The sequence below is a fragment of the Anarrhichthys ocellatus genome, unplaced genomic scaffold (genome assembly GCF_004355925.1).
Source record: "Anarrhichthys ocellatus isolate YVR2014 unplaced genomic scaffold, GSC_Weel_1.0 scaffold39, whole genome shotgun sequence".
Classification (NCBI taxonomy): Eukaryota; Metazoa; Chordata; class Actinopteri; order Perciformes; family Anarhichadidae; genus Anarrhichthys; species Anarrhichthys ocellatus.
The window spans coordinates 2,763,500-2,781,419 of record NW_022280069.1 but is presented as its reverse complement, the minus strand read 5'-3'; the positions used below and the strand labels follow the sequence as shown (position 1 = coordinate 2,781,419).

Genomic DNA, 17,920 nt, shown 5'->3' with positions numbered 1-17,920 from the left:
CACACACACACACACACACACACACACACACACACACACACACACACGTTGAATGACTGCTCATTAAACGAGAACTCATCTTTCATAATTTATGAGCCTCCATCTTTGCAGTAGAACTTGTATGCAGCTCAGACTTTCAGAGAGAGGACTATGTTGTGATTTCAGAATATGATCAGCAGTAGGTTGGGATGATGATCTGGGATGTACATAAACGTGTGTGTGTGCTTTCTCTTCTCTTACCCAGTCGGGCCGTTCTCCGAGGTCTCCCTGAGGCTCATGGGAAGGGACGCTGTAGTCTCGCACCCCTGTGGTGAACTCCACAGGACCCGTCCCAGGCAGGGGAAGCCTCAATAACGGATAGCTAGGAGAGAGATGGGGGAGGGGGGGTCACAGAGTGCATAATAGATATATGAAACACAATTGTGGGAATGATTGAACCTCTCAAAGTCTGCCGTCTGTTGGAAATTCAGCTCAACTGTTATTCGAAGCGGAACATCAGTGCTGGAACATTTAACCCATGAACGCAACATTTAGGCAATAGTTAGGACTCTCTGCAGAAGAGCTCATAACCAGCGGATACGTGATACACACATGCGTGATGTGCATGTGTGTTCGCGTGTGCGCGATGCAACACCTCCAGAGAACCCGACACCTGGGCCTCCGGCTTTTCTTGAAAGATTAAGCGCTACCTGGAGAGATCTCCTCCCAGGTCCTCCTGAAAATGAGAGGGTCCTTATAACACGTTCCCTCGAGACACCAAACCAACCTCATTTCTTTCCCAGTGTGTGTGTGTGTTTGAGGTTAGCAAGTTCATTTTAAAATGGTGGTGTTGGGCAACCCTAAACACAGCTGACAGATGAGCTTGCAGTGGCAGTAGGAGAGATGGATGGATACCCACAGAAAAGAGAAAAGAGTGCGTCTGTGTTCCTGACTTATTTCTTTCTGCTGAGGGATCCTGTAGACCCACCACCAACAAAAACACGGTTAATTACAATCCTTACAAATCCACAGTCGTGGGAGAGACACTCATCACTCAAACACTACTAATGCGAGGAGTCAGGCTGACATTAGTCAGGTGTGATGTCAAGAGCAGCTTCTACAGCCGTGACGTTGAAAGGACCTAGAGGAGCTCATTTGAGTGTTTTTTTGACAAATGTTGTGTGGTTCCAATCATGGTTATATTCACGTACGTCTGGAAATTAAATTATGTTAAATAAAAGTGTTTGAGATCAAGTCTTGGTATTTCTGTTTGTATTATCTGGAGGAGAGATTGGGAGGATCTGGAAAATGATTGCAAAACTGAGGAGCGAGTGATGAAGTATTTTCCGAGTCACTGTTGTTGATCAGTAACATTATCACGAGGACAAAGTGCATCGTCGCTTTGTGCCGTTGGTCAGTACAAATATTACTCTTTGAAATGTGCTTGTCAGTTTGGATAGAAACTTTACTTCTCTCTCTGTCCCTCTCTCTCTCCCTCCCTCCCTCCCCCACTCAGCAAGGTCACTGTACCTCCACAAAGGCCTCTTTTGTGCTCAGCCGGCCCCCCTCCTGACAGGCAGATGGAGGGACAGGCCTCCCATTCTCACAAGGGCCATTTTCTCACAGCCCTCTGCTCGGGGGCCGTGCCTTTAACATCCCCGTCTTCAAGCTCCTTTTCCTTTCACCTCACCCCGGGGTGGCGGTCGGTCGTCCATTCACTCTGCTCCCCCGCTGCAAAGGTGCCGTGAGGACGGCTCGCAGCAGGTGCTTGTGTGTGTGCGTTTCGGATTGCTGAGATTGTTTCACAAAGCCTCCGCTGATGCACTCGGGCCAACTCTCTGACCTGTGTCCTCTCTTTTGACCAGCAGAAAAGCAGAAATGTGCGTGTGTTAAGTGAGTGTTTGTGCCGTGGTGTCGGCGGGGGGTGTGTGTGAGTGTGTGTGTGTGTGTGTGCAGATGGTCAGTTCAGACGAGCTGAGCCGGTTACTTGTCTAACCAATCACTTTCCCTTCAGTTCAGTCTGTCTACACACGACAGCAAGATTGATATAGTCTCATTTAAAAAAGTCTGCACTGAGAAGCAGCTACTCTTAAAAGATTTGACAAAATATTCTCAGTATCAAATACTGCTTACTAATAAGTCACGTCAATCTTTTATCCTTTAGTATTTATGGATAGACGCTGTTAAAGCGTTCTTAAAAAGGTGTTAAATTCAAAATTCAGATTGCAACAATGTTGAGGTATATAGTGGATCAATTTCTAACTGAGCAGAGAATAAAATGATTATCCCTCTGTGTGGCATGAAGCCGATGCGGAAGTGTCTTAAAACTTGCATTCTCTCTAGTGTCCAGCAGGGGGCGACTCCTCTGGTTGTATAGAAGTCTATGAGAAAATGACTCTACTTCTCTCTTGATTTATTACCTCAGTAAACATTGTAAACATGAGTTTATGGTCTCAATCTCTAGTTTCAAGTCTTCTTCAATACAGCATGATGTTCATTTAGTACATTATGGTCCATTTAGAGTCAAAAAGACCATAAAGCAGGGGATGCTTTAGGGCGGGGCTTACTGTGATTGACAGGTCTCTGCAGCTGCCAGAGCCGAATTATTTGTCTCTACGTCACTCCTCCGCAGTCCAAATATGGTCACTTCCGTGCATTTGTAGCGAAAAAAACAACATGGCGACGGCCGTAATCGACAAACTACAGGCTTCAAAACGTCAGTCCACAAACCAATGAGTGATGTCATGATGACTCCGCCCACTTCTTATATACAGTCTGTGGTCACTTGCACACGCTGACGACTACATTTACCCATTTTGTGATTTTTGGGTCGGCACCCATCATACTCTACCACTGATAGCGTCCCGACTCACGGCGTCACTGCAGAAGTGTTCACAGAAACCTCTCAAAGCCCTCCTACGTTATGATCATCTGCTGCGTTGTGGATCACTGAACCTTAACCTAAATACTCAAAGTTTCTCCACAACAGAGACAAATACCGTTGATCTAAAAATAGCTTAAATCAGCACTTACTGTACAGTAAGGCCACTTTACTGTATCATAAGGCGTTGTCTGATACTTTGAATACTACCTGTATTCCTATTGAAGCTTCAAATGTCTAGCTGCCAAAGACATAGCCATTCATCCAAACTTTGAGCATCGACACACTAAAAACCGAACACCTACCAGCAGGTGAGGATGCTGGCGGAGGTGAAGAGGATGATGGGTACTGGGTAGGAGGCACACAGCAGCCCGTGGCGGTAGAAAGCCGCCGAGATCTTGTCTCTCAGCTGCTCGCGCAGCGTCATCCTGGTGGGCGGGGTCAACTTCCGGCCATTGGGAAGCACTGCGCGGCCGAGGACGGAGCGCCGCGGGGCATCCAGGGACCTGGAGGAGCAACGAGACAACACTTTAACAGACCATTAAACCAAACGTACATGTACACAAGTCATTATTTTGTTTCCCCACACACATTCACCTCAACAGCTACATCACACACAGTTGGTATGAATACCAACTGCTATACTTAAAAAAAACTTTATTAAAAATCTCATCAATAAATTGTTTTCGGGGAAAAATACCAAATGGTTGCTGCCTCATATATACACTCAGTCTTCTCATTTCATTACTTCATGAAGTACTTTTTTTAAGGGGTTACTAGGCAGATTTGCTAAAGATAAAACTTGTGAATTAACAGATTTCCCCTTTAGTGTATGAGGTGTCTGAAATGGCCATCACACGTTCATAGAGCTCTTCAAATAGCTGGTTTTGTCCAGTTTAAGAAGATACTAAATCTACAATTACATAAACCAAAGAAAAACAGCAAATACAATCAATTGTTTGGCACTTCTGCTTGACCATGACTGAAACAATTAGTCAATTATCAAAACTTTGGTCTATACCGACAACTTGTTGTGATGCAGCGCTGGAGAGTTTAAACCAGTAGCTGGTGAATCATTATGGGTAATGTTGATGTCCCATAACCATCTATACGCATTTAGAGTTGCCTTCACCCTGTATGTGATCTCTCGCTGCATGCTGTTCATTTTGTAAATTATGGTCCATTTAGAGTCAACCGATAAATGGAAGTGACGTAGCTTTAGGGCGCGCTAACTACGTCACTTCCATTCATCGGTTGCGGAAAAAAACAACATGGCGACGACGAAATTGCCGAACTCGAGGCCTCAATACGGAAGTCCACAAACCAACGGGTGACGTCACGATGACTACGTCCACTTGTTATACACAGTATGTGGTTCATACACGTGAAACAAGTATTTATTAACCTCTCGGGGTACGTTTTTATAAACAAATCTACTACACATGCGCTCAGAGGCCGGTTCCCAAAGTGAAGCTCTGTCCTCAACACATAATTAGTGACATACTCCACATTTTGGCACCTGTGCTGCTGACTGACGGCACGGTGTGTGTGCGCGTGTTTCCTTCAGCTCGTACAGGGGTCACATGTCTTTAAACACACAGCTCATTGAGCAGCCACAGAGGTGTGGACACATCCACCCCAGTAGAAAACATAAAGACTCCGTGGCTGAGCAGCCTGACTGAAGCACACAGACGTGTCATCGATCACACAACAACAAACCACCAGGTTCACTCAGGGGGGGGGGGCACAGAGGGGTAAGCTGGCCAAAGAGGGGCGAGAGCAGCTCCTTTAAGTGTTTACAAGAAAATGAATCAATTCACAGATTGACAAATATTATACAATTCAATAGTTTCATTCATCATTTAATTGGCAGAAACATTCACGCATCTAAAACATGAGAATTTACTGCATCACGTTTTTAATCGTAAAATTGAGTTTCAGTTGCAGGCAGCCCCGACTTTTACACGGTTATGAAATTAAGGAAACAGATGATCAAAAGTGCATACATTTGACAGCTAAATTAATCAGCAAATTGGCAAATATTTTATGATTAATCGTTAAAGTTTACAAACAGTCACTGTTGCACTTTTCCAGCGTGTGGATTTGATGACTTTCTGTGTTAAATATTACGGTAAACTCGGCTCTGGTCTGCTGGCTGGACTAAACCAGATGTTTGATGATGCCTCTATATGGCCTTTAGGACATTTTATTACCAAGTTCAATATATTTGGGTTTTGAGCTGTAAAATGTAGGTTTACTGCCATAAACTGTGTGTCACTACTATGCATTACATTAATCAAAAACTTTTAATTTGGTTCGTTTTTAAATTACAATTGCTTTGAATAAGAAATCTGTAAAACGATAACACAGTATGTTCAAACCTAAACAATACGATTCCACTGACACCCAGTCATTGAATTAATAATATTGACTATATAAATATATAAATATACATTGCATATCATCATTGCTCTGTGACTGCCTGCAGCCTCAACATTGATTTTGGTAACTGTGAATCAGAGTACAATACAATGTGGAATCCTTTGTTTGGTGGCTTCACTTCCCTTCAAACTAAATCAGTTCCTTCAGTTCCTCGTATCGACTGGATCTCCTGTTGACGTGCCTGCTCAATCTCAGCCCTCGTCTCTCTCTGTTTACTCAGCAGACCGGCTCAGCGCTGCCTGTCGAGTGTTTGTAGTTACACAAATGTTTAACCGGCTGCCCGGGCACACGCACCGCAGCTGGATTAGTACAGTGTGTCATGCTACCCGACCACTGAGCCTCAGCCTTTCACCCGGTGTCACTAAGAGAGCGCTGCGTTATATGCCAACCGTGCCAAAAAAACACACAACACAGCTCCGTCGCGGCAGCCGTTACCACGATACACATCCATCACGCAAGCGTGGAAGTGTTCTGAGACCATACCTGCTGGCGGGAGACCAGGTTACCTCTCTGGCTCGCAGCCGTCTACGTCCCCTGAAAGCAGCGGCGGAGGGTATTTTAAGCGTAAGCGGCGCCTTGTGGTTAACGTAGTGCTCCCCTCTCGATCCGGGCAGAGTGTGCGACTGCTCGGCTCGTCCCCCCGGGTGCAACGGAAACATTCCCCGGGAGGAATTCGCCCCAGGAGTCTCCTGATCTGCTGTTATAAATACCCTAAAACAGTTATAACAGGCACCGTCCTGGGACGCTCGCACAATGGGTTCTGCAAAATGTCAAAACAGGCTTTGAAGCGACGCCTTTCTGCTCTCCGTTTCCGTAGGAAGGTCCACTCTCGGTCGGGGTCCCGCTCACTTTCTCGCGAGGGGAAACTTTTTAGGGAATGCCTCCATCTCCCTGCTGTTTGTCCAGGTCACTGCGTGCTGTGTGGGGGTTACATTAGTGGAGCAGCGAGACCTGATTTGGCAAAAGGCTCAGCAGCGTCTCCGTCAGTAAACTAATCCGGGATTTGAACCGATCGGAAACTCAGCGAGCAGGGCTCAGAGACTGCAGGGCAGCCCGGTCCTGCAGGCTGCAGCACCCCGACACATCCACACCTCAAAAGCACCAAAAGTTTGAAAACCAAAAAACTTCACAACCAGAGAAGAAGAATAAATACGAGTGCTGTTGTTTCAGGCTTGTGGGTTAGTGTTCCCTTCAGCCACTTTGGCAGGTGACCAGCAATTGTTTAGACATCCTATTCTGTCCGGCCGGTACCAGCTACTACGGCTGGAGGAATAAAAACAACATGTATGCTTAAACCCAAATAAATATCCATGACATCGCGATGGAAAAGGTCTCAGTTAAATAACCCCGTGGCAGCTAATATCCGAACAAAGAGCGGTCTATATGCGTCCCACGTGAGGAGCCAGCACACAACAAAAACACAGCCAGAGACGTGACAGACACAGGGTCTCACACTGCGAGCTCCAATTCAGTTTGGGAGATCATTTGTAGGTCTCTGCAGCTCAATTAGGTGGCTAATAGATGTATAAAGCCACATGGTTACAACACTACTGTGAGCTAAAGTAATGCACGAAGTTTAAGGATGACCTGTCAGAAAACTGTGACAACAGAAATAAGAAGCACAGGCTTACCTCTTTTCAACACTCCCTAAAATGCTTAACTTGAAAGCATCTCCGGGGCTTAGAGATTCAAATGGCATATCAGCTATTTTCTGTATCATCCAATGCATTTCTACGCCTTGTCAATAAACAGCTTCCAGTGAAGGCCACAAACTACCCCCCCAAACACATTCCAGAGAGTTTTTAGGCCGTGTCCGTTCTCCGTAACATAATCGAGACTCAATCCCACAGTTGCATAATGTGAAAGCGTGCTCCTCTGATCAGTGACGCCCATTAGTCCCGCTGTACAGACGAGCAGAAGATTACTGCAACGCAGCCTTTTACTACCGGAGCTGACGGCAAGAGAGGGACATGTCCCGTCAATCAGTAACTATAGTGTCACAGGGGCTGGTGTGTAACAGGCTGTCTGCTTCTGCACGATGACTTCTCACCATGTATTAAGAGGAAGAAGAAGAAAATGAGGACACACTAAATTAAGTCAATTTTGTTTTGATTTTTAACACAATTTTACACTTCAAATTTCATCTTTCTCCAGCACATGTAACCTGTCTTTCCAATTTAGTTCACGTTGAACTAGATGAAATAACTATTGCAAGACAGTGAACACATGCTGGATGATGGGGGCTGATGCAACCCTGAGGCAACATCATCACCTGCCAGGAACCAGGAGGCGCCGGTGGCCTCCAAAGCCAGAGAGACCACAAAGGTTCAAGGATTGGGCCTCAAGTAAATAGTGTGAAAGTGTAAGTTTACTGTTATTACGAGGTAGACTTTGACACAATGACGAGGCAGATCAGGATTTACCTCAGATTGAGTAATAATCCATCACAACCAAACAACAGTTCACAGCCTGAGACAACAATTTAATAATCTAACACGAGATGATGTAGAAACCACTGGAGCATGGACATAATGTTCTAATTTACTCTGTCTCTCTCTCTCTCTCTCTGTAAGTCTCTCTGTAAGTCTCTCTCTCTCTCTCTCTCTCTCTCTCTCTGTCTCTCTCATTTGCACAAGTAAATAATGTCCTTATTTATTACATTTTACTGCTACACAAATATGCAAAGATAACACACAAATACAAGCCTGTTTGAACTGACTGGTTGAATGTTTATTTCTTTATTTAAAGAATCTGCTGTCAAGCTGTGAAAGCAGCTAAGCTAACGTTAGCCACCAGCATCTTAAAGGGTGTATTCGATATAAGTTATATTAAAACGTTGGTATCCCCGTATGTATCTAATATACACACACATGAATGTCTGAATAATTAAATATGTAAGAACTCTAGAATTAATGACACAAACCCACTGCCGCTAATCGTTAGCTTGCTACCTTTACATGAGAGCGTGTGTAACTTAGCTAGCGTTAGCTGGTTTCTCGTGTAAACAATCTATAAACCAGATAATTTAAATAAAACCGAGACCAACTTTATGCTCGTTGTGTTCACAGCAACAACCAAGTACGCACATACAAATATGACGTTTCTTGTACCTTATTTGCACCTGCAGACGACTTGTGATGGCACCAAGCTAAATGCTAATATACGTAGAATGAAAGCGCCTCCAGCTAATGTTAGCCCACGGAGCTAACTTTCGCCACACAGCTAGCTAATGCTAACGTGGTTATAGCTTTCACACACTTGCCTTGCGGTGATGCTTCTTCTGGGTAAACTGGCAAAGCAACCCGTCGTGTTATTCCTTTGTTTTGTGAATTAGTAAAGAAGGCTATCTTGTGTGTGCCTCGGCCGCTGACATGCAAGGAGCAGCGTTTTTAGAAATACTGGTTGTCAAATCCCAGAGAGACGTCTCACCCTCTCCACTCCGACCTCTCACCTCCTGCAGCAGGACGAGCGATGAGAGGGCGACCTCTAGTGTTCACGCAGACAATTACAACATCTTACACTTTTATTATATTCAACCAAAACCCATTCATGGTAAAGAATAATCAACTCATGTATTCATTGTTATTCTCTCAGCCACATACCAGCACTCACTTTGACCAATGTGTATTTTTTGTTTATTGGTCGGTCCATTAATGTCCACTTACCATCACAAATATATAACGGTTTGCATGCATGCTTGTCTGCATTCAGTGCAGGCCTGCATGTCTGCATTCAGTGCATGTCTGCGCACAAAAAAACAGATTCAACTAGTAACCAAATATTGACAATGGCATGAGTTCGCAGTTATACCTTCGAATAGCTGAAAGAAAAAAAGAAGTTCAGAGGTCTAGATGCAGGCGAACAGCTGGCAGCATTACTGCGTCCTTCCTCCGGACAGTCTGAGGTCCAGGCTGGGTCGTTGACACACTGGCGAGCATCCAAACGTAAAGCCCGACTATGGTTGGCGGATTTGTCCGGTACACCAACTACTTTGGCAGCTAAACACCCCGCTTGTGTTGTCAGGTGACTTTAAAATATAACAGTCAGATGTCACCGTGTAAACGAGACAAAAGGCAAAACAAGGACGCTGAACGGTGGAACTAGAGGACAGCGCTGGACGTCCCGGGAGCAAAGAAGGAGGCTCCTTTGTCATGGACCTTGTACTGAAAGAGTTTCTTCTGAGTGTGATGCCCATCGCCTTGTCTCCTCCTCCAGCACACTTCTACCTGAAAACAAAAAACACTATTGCTTTACTTACATCTTTACTGTGGAATATGTTTGTGACTTGCACTGATCCCTTCCAATATATACTGCAGATATACAATATGTAACCTTTAACAGACCATGTGACACGTGTGTCTCTATTTCTGTCACTATTATCAGTTTTACTCAGATATTAATACTTTAAACATGGTAAAATCCAAAAACAAAATGGTCTCCTCACCATAATTTAATCTAGGTTATTCATGATGCAGATAACGGTTACATTGGTAATAGTTGTGAACACAAAAGCAGATTTATTTTTTCATCTACATGTCAAACTCTGGGCTGAAATGACTATCTGATATATGAATGAGGGGATCCAAAAAAATACAACTGTAACAAATTCAATAACTGATTGATCACCAAATTATTCTCCACATGTTCCAGTTAATTGTCTTCTATACAAACTCTTGGTTGGACAAAAGTCAATTTAAGGACAAACACTCACCTGCCCGTGTATGTCCCTGCAGTAGCCGGTGGGGAGACCCTGTACATGAAGAGTGAGGCTACACTGGTGGGTCAGGCCCTTCAGAAGTCTCTCTGAGCCTTCATCATCTCCGTCGTCCTCCTCTTCTCCCCCATCACAGCGGGACAGCATCACCACGTTGCCCTGCAGTCACAGTTATGTTGATAAGACAAGTCTGATGACGGCAGAAGTCCCGTAAAACATCTCAAACAAATCTTTGACAGCAAGGATCTGACCTGTAGCTGGGAGCAGACGGTGGCTCGGCAGTAGTGGCTGAAGTCCAGCACGGCTCCAACGCTCACCCCCAGACTCAGCAGCACGCTGAGGTCATCCACCAGCAGCACCGGGGGTCCCCACTTCTCCTCCGCCTCATGTTCCCCGACGCTGGAACTGGTCGCACTGGACCGGACAAACTCGTAGAGACTCTTCAGGCCAACGGAAGGATCCCTGAAGACAAGAGACATGAGGGAGGTGAAGATGATGAGAGAGAGAGAAGAGAGAGGAGCAACACTATGTCAAACTGGCAAATGTGTGGAAGTCTGGAAATATGTGGAAAAATGTATATATTTTACATCTTGATACGTTGGAAACCAGATAGAAACTTGAGTAAATGTAATACTGTTGGATTAGTTATCCAGATAGAGACACTCAAATAATTACAATGTTTACAAATAAACAGTGATGCCATATGAGCATGAAAATATACAAGTCTGTACAGGTACGAAGCTGTGATTATTTGTTTGTACCTGAGGAAGTCCATGGCTTGACTTCCTGGGTCGGTGTCTTCAGGAATCAACACAGAGAGCGACTCCTTCAGTCCCTCTAAGAAAACCAGCTGACCCTTTTCCTTGGCTTGTGTTAGGCTGACACCCTGAGACAACAGATATACACACGTGTAAATGTCATCACTTGTGATAGCGCCAAGCTTAAGGCTAATAACATACACAGATAGCAAACACCTAGCTATGTTAGCTCCTCAGTAAACCCAGTGAACCAGGGTCCCGATCAATATGTATTTAAGAAATTAACTAGAAAAGCTTGTGGTGAACAAAAATGGGGTCATACATGCCACGAGGGGTCAGAGTCAATGTGTGCCCGAACCTTAAAACTAAAAGACTAAGAAGACACGTCAGCATTTTACTCAATATACAACAAGTTGTAACAAATTATTAGGATTTTAGTTTTAATACGGAGCCACTGGAGCTCAGTGGCAGTGTAAACATCAAGTAAACAGAACCGGGACGACAACAGTGGAGACTCACCAGTCTCTGACTGATCGCACTGTAATGATTGAAGGACTGCACCAGACCCACAAACCACACTTTGCAGCGTGCTGAGATAAAGAGAGAGAGAGAGAGAGAGAGAGAGAGAGAGAGAGAGAGAGAGAGACATCATCAGCTAAATAAACTGTAACAGACATGAATTAACAGTTTCTCTCATTTTGATAAGACAAGATAAAATAAGATAATCCTTTATTAGTCCTGCAGTGGGGAAATGTACAGGATTACAGAGACAAAGTGGAGTATATATATATATATATATATAAATATATAGTATAGTAAGTATATAAGTATTATAAATAAGTAAATAAGTAATAAAACAGTAAACAATATTAAATAAGTATAGAAAGACAGAGAGAGAGAGAGCGAGAGACAATAACTAAATAATAACTACAAATATTATATATATATATAATATTTGTAGACAGAATAAAAACTGTGTATTTATATTGCACAGATTTTGGGTGTGTTGTGTGGTCTACTGGGAGCACAGCTGGTTGGAAGGAAGTAATAATAGTCATAATAATAATACTAATAATAATAATAAACATTGACAGGCGATAACTCACCTCGCAGGTACAAAGAGAGGAAGTGGTGAATAAGGAAAGAGGCATCACTCTGTCTGTCTGACAGCAGGACAAACTCCCCCTGTAGAATACAGAGCAACGACATACGCTTAATATGATAAACATGGCTGCTGTGTTACAGGGACTCACCCATAATAACGTTAGCATGTGAACCAGTGTGTTAACATCTTAATAACGTAATCACAAATGTTAAGTTCTCACCTGTGTGAAGCTGTCTGGAGTTGTGTTCAAGATGCTGTTGAGCTCTGTAAACATAGCTAACTTTAACCTCACTAGCTAGCCTAACTGTGAATAATACAACTAAACAGGCTGTTAGCGAGCTAAAATAACGTCACGAAATAGGACTTAATCTCAAAATGTGTCTTGTTAATTCATCGGTTAAAATGTAACGTCAAAGATTCTACTTTACTCCATAATTTCCCTTGTTTTTCTCCCAATTAGCTCTCTGTGCTAACGTCAAGTAGCATGCTAGTTACCAAAGACGAGTAGAACCGTTACAGGAGGTCTCACTCCTGAGGAATCCTTTGGCCCACGGAGGAGAAGCCGTTAGTAGCGTCTTTACTGCTAAATAAATATCTTACGTTACAAAAACATTTTTTTTACCCAGTTTTATTAATTCTAGACGACTACATAAAAACAAACATTTTTGAAGACTGAATTATAAGTTTTCACGAGTGTTTGTTTTTCCCCCCATGGTGACAGCTGTGTACAGCCATCTTAATAGACGATCTTTGCGTGCACATTGTGACTTCGATGTGTTTCCGTCCTTGTTAAATTGAGATACCGCCTCCTGTTGGCAGTACACTGTAAATGAGTAATATTAGTAGCAGTGGTAGTAGTTGAGGTGCTATGTTCACTAGAAATAACAGTTACATGTAGGGATGAAGTCAGCCACAGATACATTAAAGGAGATATCTGCCTCAGAGAAACCAAACATGAACTCTGCTCATCATTCTTCTACTCTAGATCAACATTTTCTTTACATTTGTGCATTTTTAGCATCAAAACCTGACATTATTAACTGCTAATCTGTATGTCAGCATCCTCTGCTATAGGGTCTCTTCTGTGTTCAACCTGTAAAACCTTGAGATAATGTTCTCCTGAGATACCAGGAAACCAGATGTGAACCTCTTTCATATCGTCACTTTCCTTTGCTTTTCATATCGATTCATAGTAGACATTATTGAGCAGGAAGTCTTACTTTATGTTAGGAAATATGTTAAAAACATTAGAGCATAGCTTTGATTCTGCACAACCCTGCTTTATAAGCAAAACATAATAAATCATACACTAAAGATGGAATATGGAGGGATCATTGTCTTTTTAACACGGGGTAATCTGCACAAATTAGCTAAATTTACATTTTGAAATTTAAGGAATATTTATAGTTGTGAACCATCAACCCCTAGAATTATTGACCCTGTACATTCACTTCACATGAAGTAAATATTTGAAAATATGAGTTTTTATTTTCCAAAGTGGAATCAGCATCAAGTCACAGTTAAGTAGAAGACGCGATTAATGAAGAAGCGCTCATCAGGAGGTACTGAATAAACTCACACCAGGTTATTTTCTTCCACTGCAGAAGCATCACTGACAGGGTTGCACATCATAATATTATTTTTTTGTTATATTTCAAGTGTATAATACAGAGCATTTTAAATTCAGCTCTCATAGGGGTAATTTAAAAGGCAAAATAGAGACATTAAAGCAGCTATAATATATTTTTATAACAACAATGTCCCAAATAACAGTGTGACAATGCGGGAAATGCGACAATCACCTGAAACTGCAGCTCCCCTCGTATTTATCGAGTTGTATAGTTCACTCTCAACGCTCTCATTGCTTCGTTTTCAGAGAAAAAAAGCTGTAAAACCAAACAGCAGACAGACACAGTATAGCGACTATAGCTGGTGATCATACTGGAGCTAAAAGATATCAATTTTAGCATCCACTCCTGATGATCATTGATGATCGATGCCAACAAAAGTATATTGTGGCTCTGCATTCACTAAACCTGCATGAAATGTATCTTTCTTTTTTCTTAAGTTCAGGCTGGTTCATGTATGTAGTCCATCTTGTACTGCAGAACAGCTGGATGAAACACTCTCAAGTAAAATGGGAGAGAGAACAATAACAACTGATTATGTCTTTAATCAGCAGATGGCAGTGTGTTGCTCTCAATATATCAAATACACCAAGGTCACAAATGCAATGAATTTGCATTTGAATCTTTAAACATGTTCCACTAAACATGTTTGCACTGCGGTTCAACTCACAAGTTTGAGTAACTACACCTGACTGGATGCTTCCCATCTCAGTTGTTTCTGTGCGACAGCAAGTGTTGTAGTCAAGTCACTGAACATCACATTTGTCACATCAAAAGATAGTTTAATAGTTAGTATTTTGGCTCTTTGTTGTTCGCTTTAGTTGAATAATTCGTTTTTTTGACTTGTCTTTAAAATGTCCTGCAGAGAGTAGAGCTGCTTTGATAGTTTTGTTTTTCGCCACTTGGGGGCAGCAGAACAAACAGATCACTAACAAAGCGCGTGAGGAAACGTTTACACATTTAACAGATACCCAATTAGCATTCAGAGCTGTGTTTGTGTCCACGTGGTGGAAAATAAGTAGAACATCCACTCTCCTTCTAGCTCTGTTTTGGTCTCCACCTACTCAAATTTCCTGGTGTTGAAGCTGCTATATGCTCCACTTTGTCTCTGACTTTGTCCACCTGCTGTTTGGTGCTGGGCAGGAAGCATGAATATATATATCTAGAACTCTATCTGGAATTTATAAGGGGTGTTTTTCTCTGACAAGAAAGTCGATGAGAGCGCAGAAACTGAACCAAAACAGTAAAGCAAGAGGCTGTAAAAGCCAAACACTGAGCTGAATGTTGCTAAAAGGCTCTGTAGGGCTGAGGGGAAGTGCAGAGTCATGTGGTACTGTAGGTAATGCAACACCTTATATATTTAAATGTAATCATTTGATCTGTTTTTAATGTGAGATATTGGTTAGCGTAGCTTTACACATGTTTGCATGTTTGACTGTAATCTTGACCAACCAGGTAATCAGCTACTTATTAGGGCCATGCTTTAAAAAAAAGCATCAAAGGTTAATCATTTCAAGTTCTCTGAATAATAATCCAAGGCAGCTCGTCTAGCAGGGATCAATAAAGTATCACATAATTAATATTCTACACATACCAGGACCAGAGTACACACACTGTGTCGTGTGAGAATACAGAACAATCCGATGAGCTGCCATTGACTTGTCGTTTGGCAAACTGCCTGCTTGTTAATTATTGGCCCAGACACACAAATGTAGAAATAACAATGCTTGTGTGTCTGTCTTTGTGGTTAAAAACTCCTGATTCCTACAGTCCCTGAAGTGTTCCTGAGCAAGACCCTGAGGTTCAATACTGTCACAATGCAGCGCGGTGTAATCCTCCTCATCAGTTTATAACCAATTAAGTGAAAATTGGTGGTAAAATAAATAAATGGCAAAAGCATTATTTCCTTCTCTTTTCAGAATAACAAAGTCCTAACATCTCAATGTTAGTGTTTGTGTTATTGGGCAGTAATCGGCACATAATATGAACAAATAATACAAATAAAACAACCATCAAATTGCTACGACTTTTGCTGTTAAACCCGGCAACATAACAAGTGGGTACATATTTCCTGAGGACACCGTAAGTAGCGGTTTTCCGGTTAAGAACATTCATGAGTTTTTGGAAACGGAGACATTTTTGACAGCATCCACTTGGTCCATGTTTGTCCTACAGACAGAACTGTACTGTTCCAAGTCCAAAATCCCACACAAATTCTTCTGGACACTATAGTTTTCCTTAAAAAAAGGAACTTCTGGTAAACGGCAACCAAATGCAACGAGTACATTCACAGGACACGTTTCAAGATGACGGCCAGGACAACGAGAGATATGAGGGGCAGTTCACCGGGGGCTGTAGGGGCTCCGAGTCCTCGGCCTGGACCGCTGACGCTCGTTGATCGCGTTGGCCGGCAGCGAGCGAGTGCTGAGGGGGCTGCAGATAGAACAGGGGGGAGAGGGAGGGTACATGTCGTCCTCCCACCTCAGGACCCGGCCCTTGGCTCTGCTGGGGCCTTTAGGAGTCCTGGCGCGGGGCCAGTTGGCGACTCGGGGTTTGGTCTCCGGCACCCTGTGGAGGTAGACGTCGTAGTGGGCAAACGGAGCCTTGGAGGACTTGAACTTGGTCCCCTTGGCGAGGTGGAGCTCCAAGGCGATGGTCACCTTACAACGCAGGAACAGACATGCAAAAGTAAACTGACAGAGACACATGAACACACAGGACATATGCAAATCAATACCCATTTTGTTACAAATTAAAAAACATCATCATTTCCCAAAGCGAACGGTTTGGTGACATCACTCTCAGCCAGTCACTCATTCACATGAGGTGCAGGATGGAGAAAGGGAGCAGGGGGGAGGGGGGGTGGGGTTTACGTTAGACTGTTAATGTAGCACCACATTTCCATCAGAAAAGAAGCCAAAGGGTCCTGTTCTGATCAGCAGCATTCCTCAGAGCCTCATTAGTAAACTAGACGGTGCCAGAGCGATTCATTTAGACCTTACCCCCCCCCCCATCGCTTCTCTCCTCTTTCCTTTTGCTTTCAATCCCTCCTTTGTAAGGCACACTGTGCACTCGTGTGCGTGCATGCATGTGATTCTAAATCAAGCGTGCACACATATGTGTGTTTTGTGTGTTAATACGTGCATGTATGTATAGATCCAACGAGCATATTTTGTGTTAATTTGAGCATTTTGCACATATACATGCATGACTTTGTGTGTGTGTGTGTGAGTGTGTTTACCCCCCCATCATCATGCACTACTATGTGTGTGTGTGTGCGCCCGCATCAGCCAATCATGACGAGACCTTCAGGATCCCAACACAATCATTCCACCACATCGTCAGCCAATCACAGGCTGCTGATGAATCCCAAGTCCCAGCAGGTTTGACTCGGAACAGCAGAGAGAAGAAAAAAGAAGAAGAGAGAATCTTGACATGCCTCCACCATGTTCTCTGTTTCCCAGTTCTCATACCCTCGTTACCCTCCTCACCCTCCTCACACATTTTTATACCTCAGAGCTATTTGTGTATAATTTTAAGCTTCTCGTATTTTACTACTTGTAATCTATCTCACATGAGAATCTACATTTTGTGCCACTTTTTTACTTCTACTTCACTTATCTGATGTTTACAGTTACTAGATACAGTTTAAGGTTTTACATACAAAACATAATCAACTAAAATAGGATGCTGATGGTGTTATAGATTAAACCAGTTGTTTCCCAAATCTGAGAGGTCATGAGATGTCAAATGAGTTGTAGAAATTAAGAAAATACATCATATTTGTTGATATTTTGCAGCAAAACACTGAATTCTTTTCCCTCCTTTGGTCTCTAGTAGTAATTAAAAATGAAACAATCGACTTCTTGACATGTTCATCCTGGGACAAGTGATCACAAATACAGAAGACAGTGCTGTGTGTGTGTGTGTGTGCGTGTGCGTGTGTGTGTGTGTGTGTGTGTGTGCGTGTGTGCGTGTGTGTGTGTGTGCGTGTGTGTGTGTGTGCGTGTGTGCGTGTGTGTGTGTGCGTGTGTGTGTGTGTGTGTACAGCTGTGCAGGACAGGATTAGTCTCATCTGAAGAGATTGCAGGGTGTGACGTTCAACCCTAATGTGAAGCCGAGAGCAGTTTTAATGCTCTGATACGTTACAGTTTGTACTAACGACGATAAAGCTGCATGAGAGTCACTTAATCTGCCTCGTCCATGCATGTGTGTGTGTGTGTGTGTGTGTGTGTGTGTGTGTGTGCGTGTGAAGGCGGAGAAACCCGGAGGTCACCGAGTTTGGATCTCGTCTGCTCAGACTGTGGGATCAGGATGGGTTTCCATGGCAACAACGCCCTCTTCTGTCTGAAGATGCATTAAAATAAGAGGATAAGAGAGAGAGAGAGAGAGAGAGAGAGAGAGAGAGAGAGA

At 43.1% G+C, this 17,920-nt stretch overlaps 2 protein-coding genes across 4 annotated transcripts in view; both read right to left on the bottom strand.

Moving 5' to 3' along the window:
* Window positions 1–8,555, bottom strand: part of scap (SREBF chaperone) — a 30,754-nt gene extending 22,199 nt beyond the window's left edge. Inside the window, exons 1-3 of one of the 3 annotated variants that reach the window (XM_031867484.1) lie at window positions 8,413–8,555; window positions 3,166–3,366; window positions 241–361 (exon numbers count right to left, since the gene is read on the bottom strand). In XM_031867484.1, the coding sequence (XP_031723344.1) occupies window positions 241–361; window positions 3,166–3,287 (243 nt within the window). In that variant the 5' untranslated portion in view covers window positions 3,288–3,366; window positions 8,413–8,555. The other 2 variants (XM_031867483.1, XM_031867481.1) reach the window with 2 other exon arrangements.
* Window positions 8,556–8,564: 9 nt separating this feature from the next.
* elp6 (elongator acetyltransferase complex subunit 6) lies at window positions 8,565–12,392 on the bottom strand. The gene is made up of 7 exons (XM_031867485.1): window positions 12,100–12,392; window positions 11,881–11,959; window positions 11,294–11,364; window positions 10,778–10,902; window positions 10,268–10,478; window positions 10,014–10,175; window positions 8,565–9,528 (listed from the first exon to the last, which is right to left on the bottom strand). Exons 1-7 carry the CDS (start codon window positions 12,151–12,153, stop codon window positions 9,403–9,405), a joined length of 828 nt encoding a protein of 275 aa, XP_031723345.1. The 5' UTR covers window positions 12,154–12,392; the 3' UTR covers window positions 8,565–9,402.
* Between the last annotated feature and the right edge of the window lie 5,528 nt (window positions 12,393–17,920).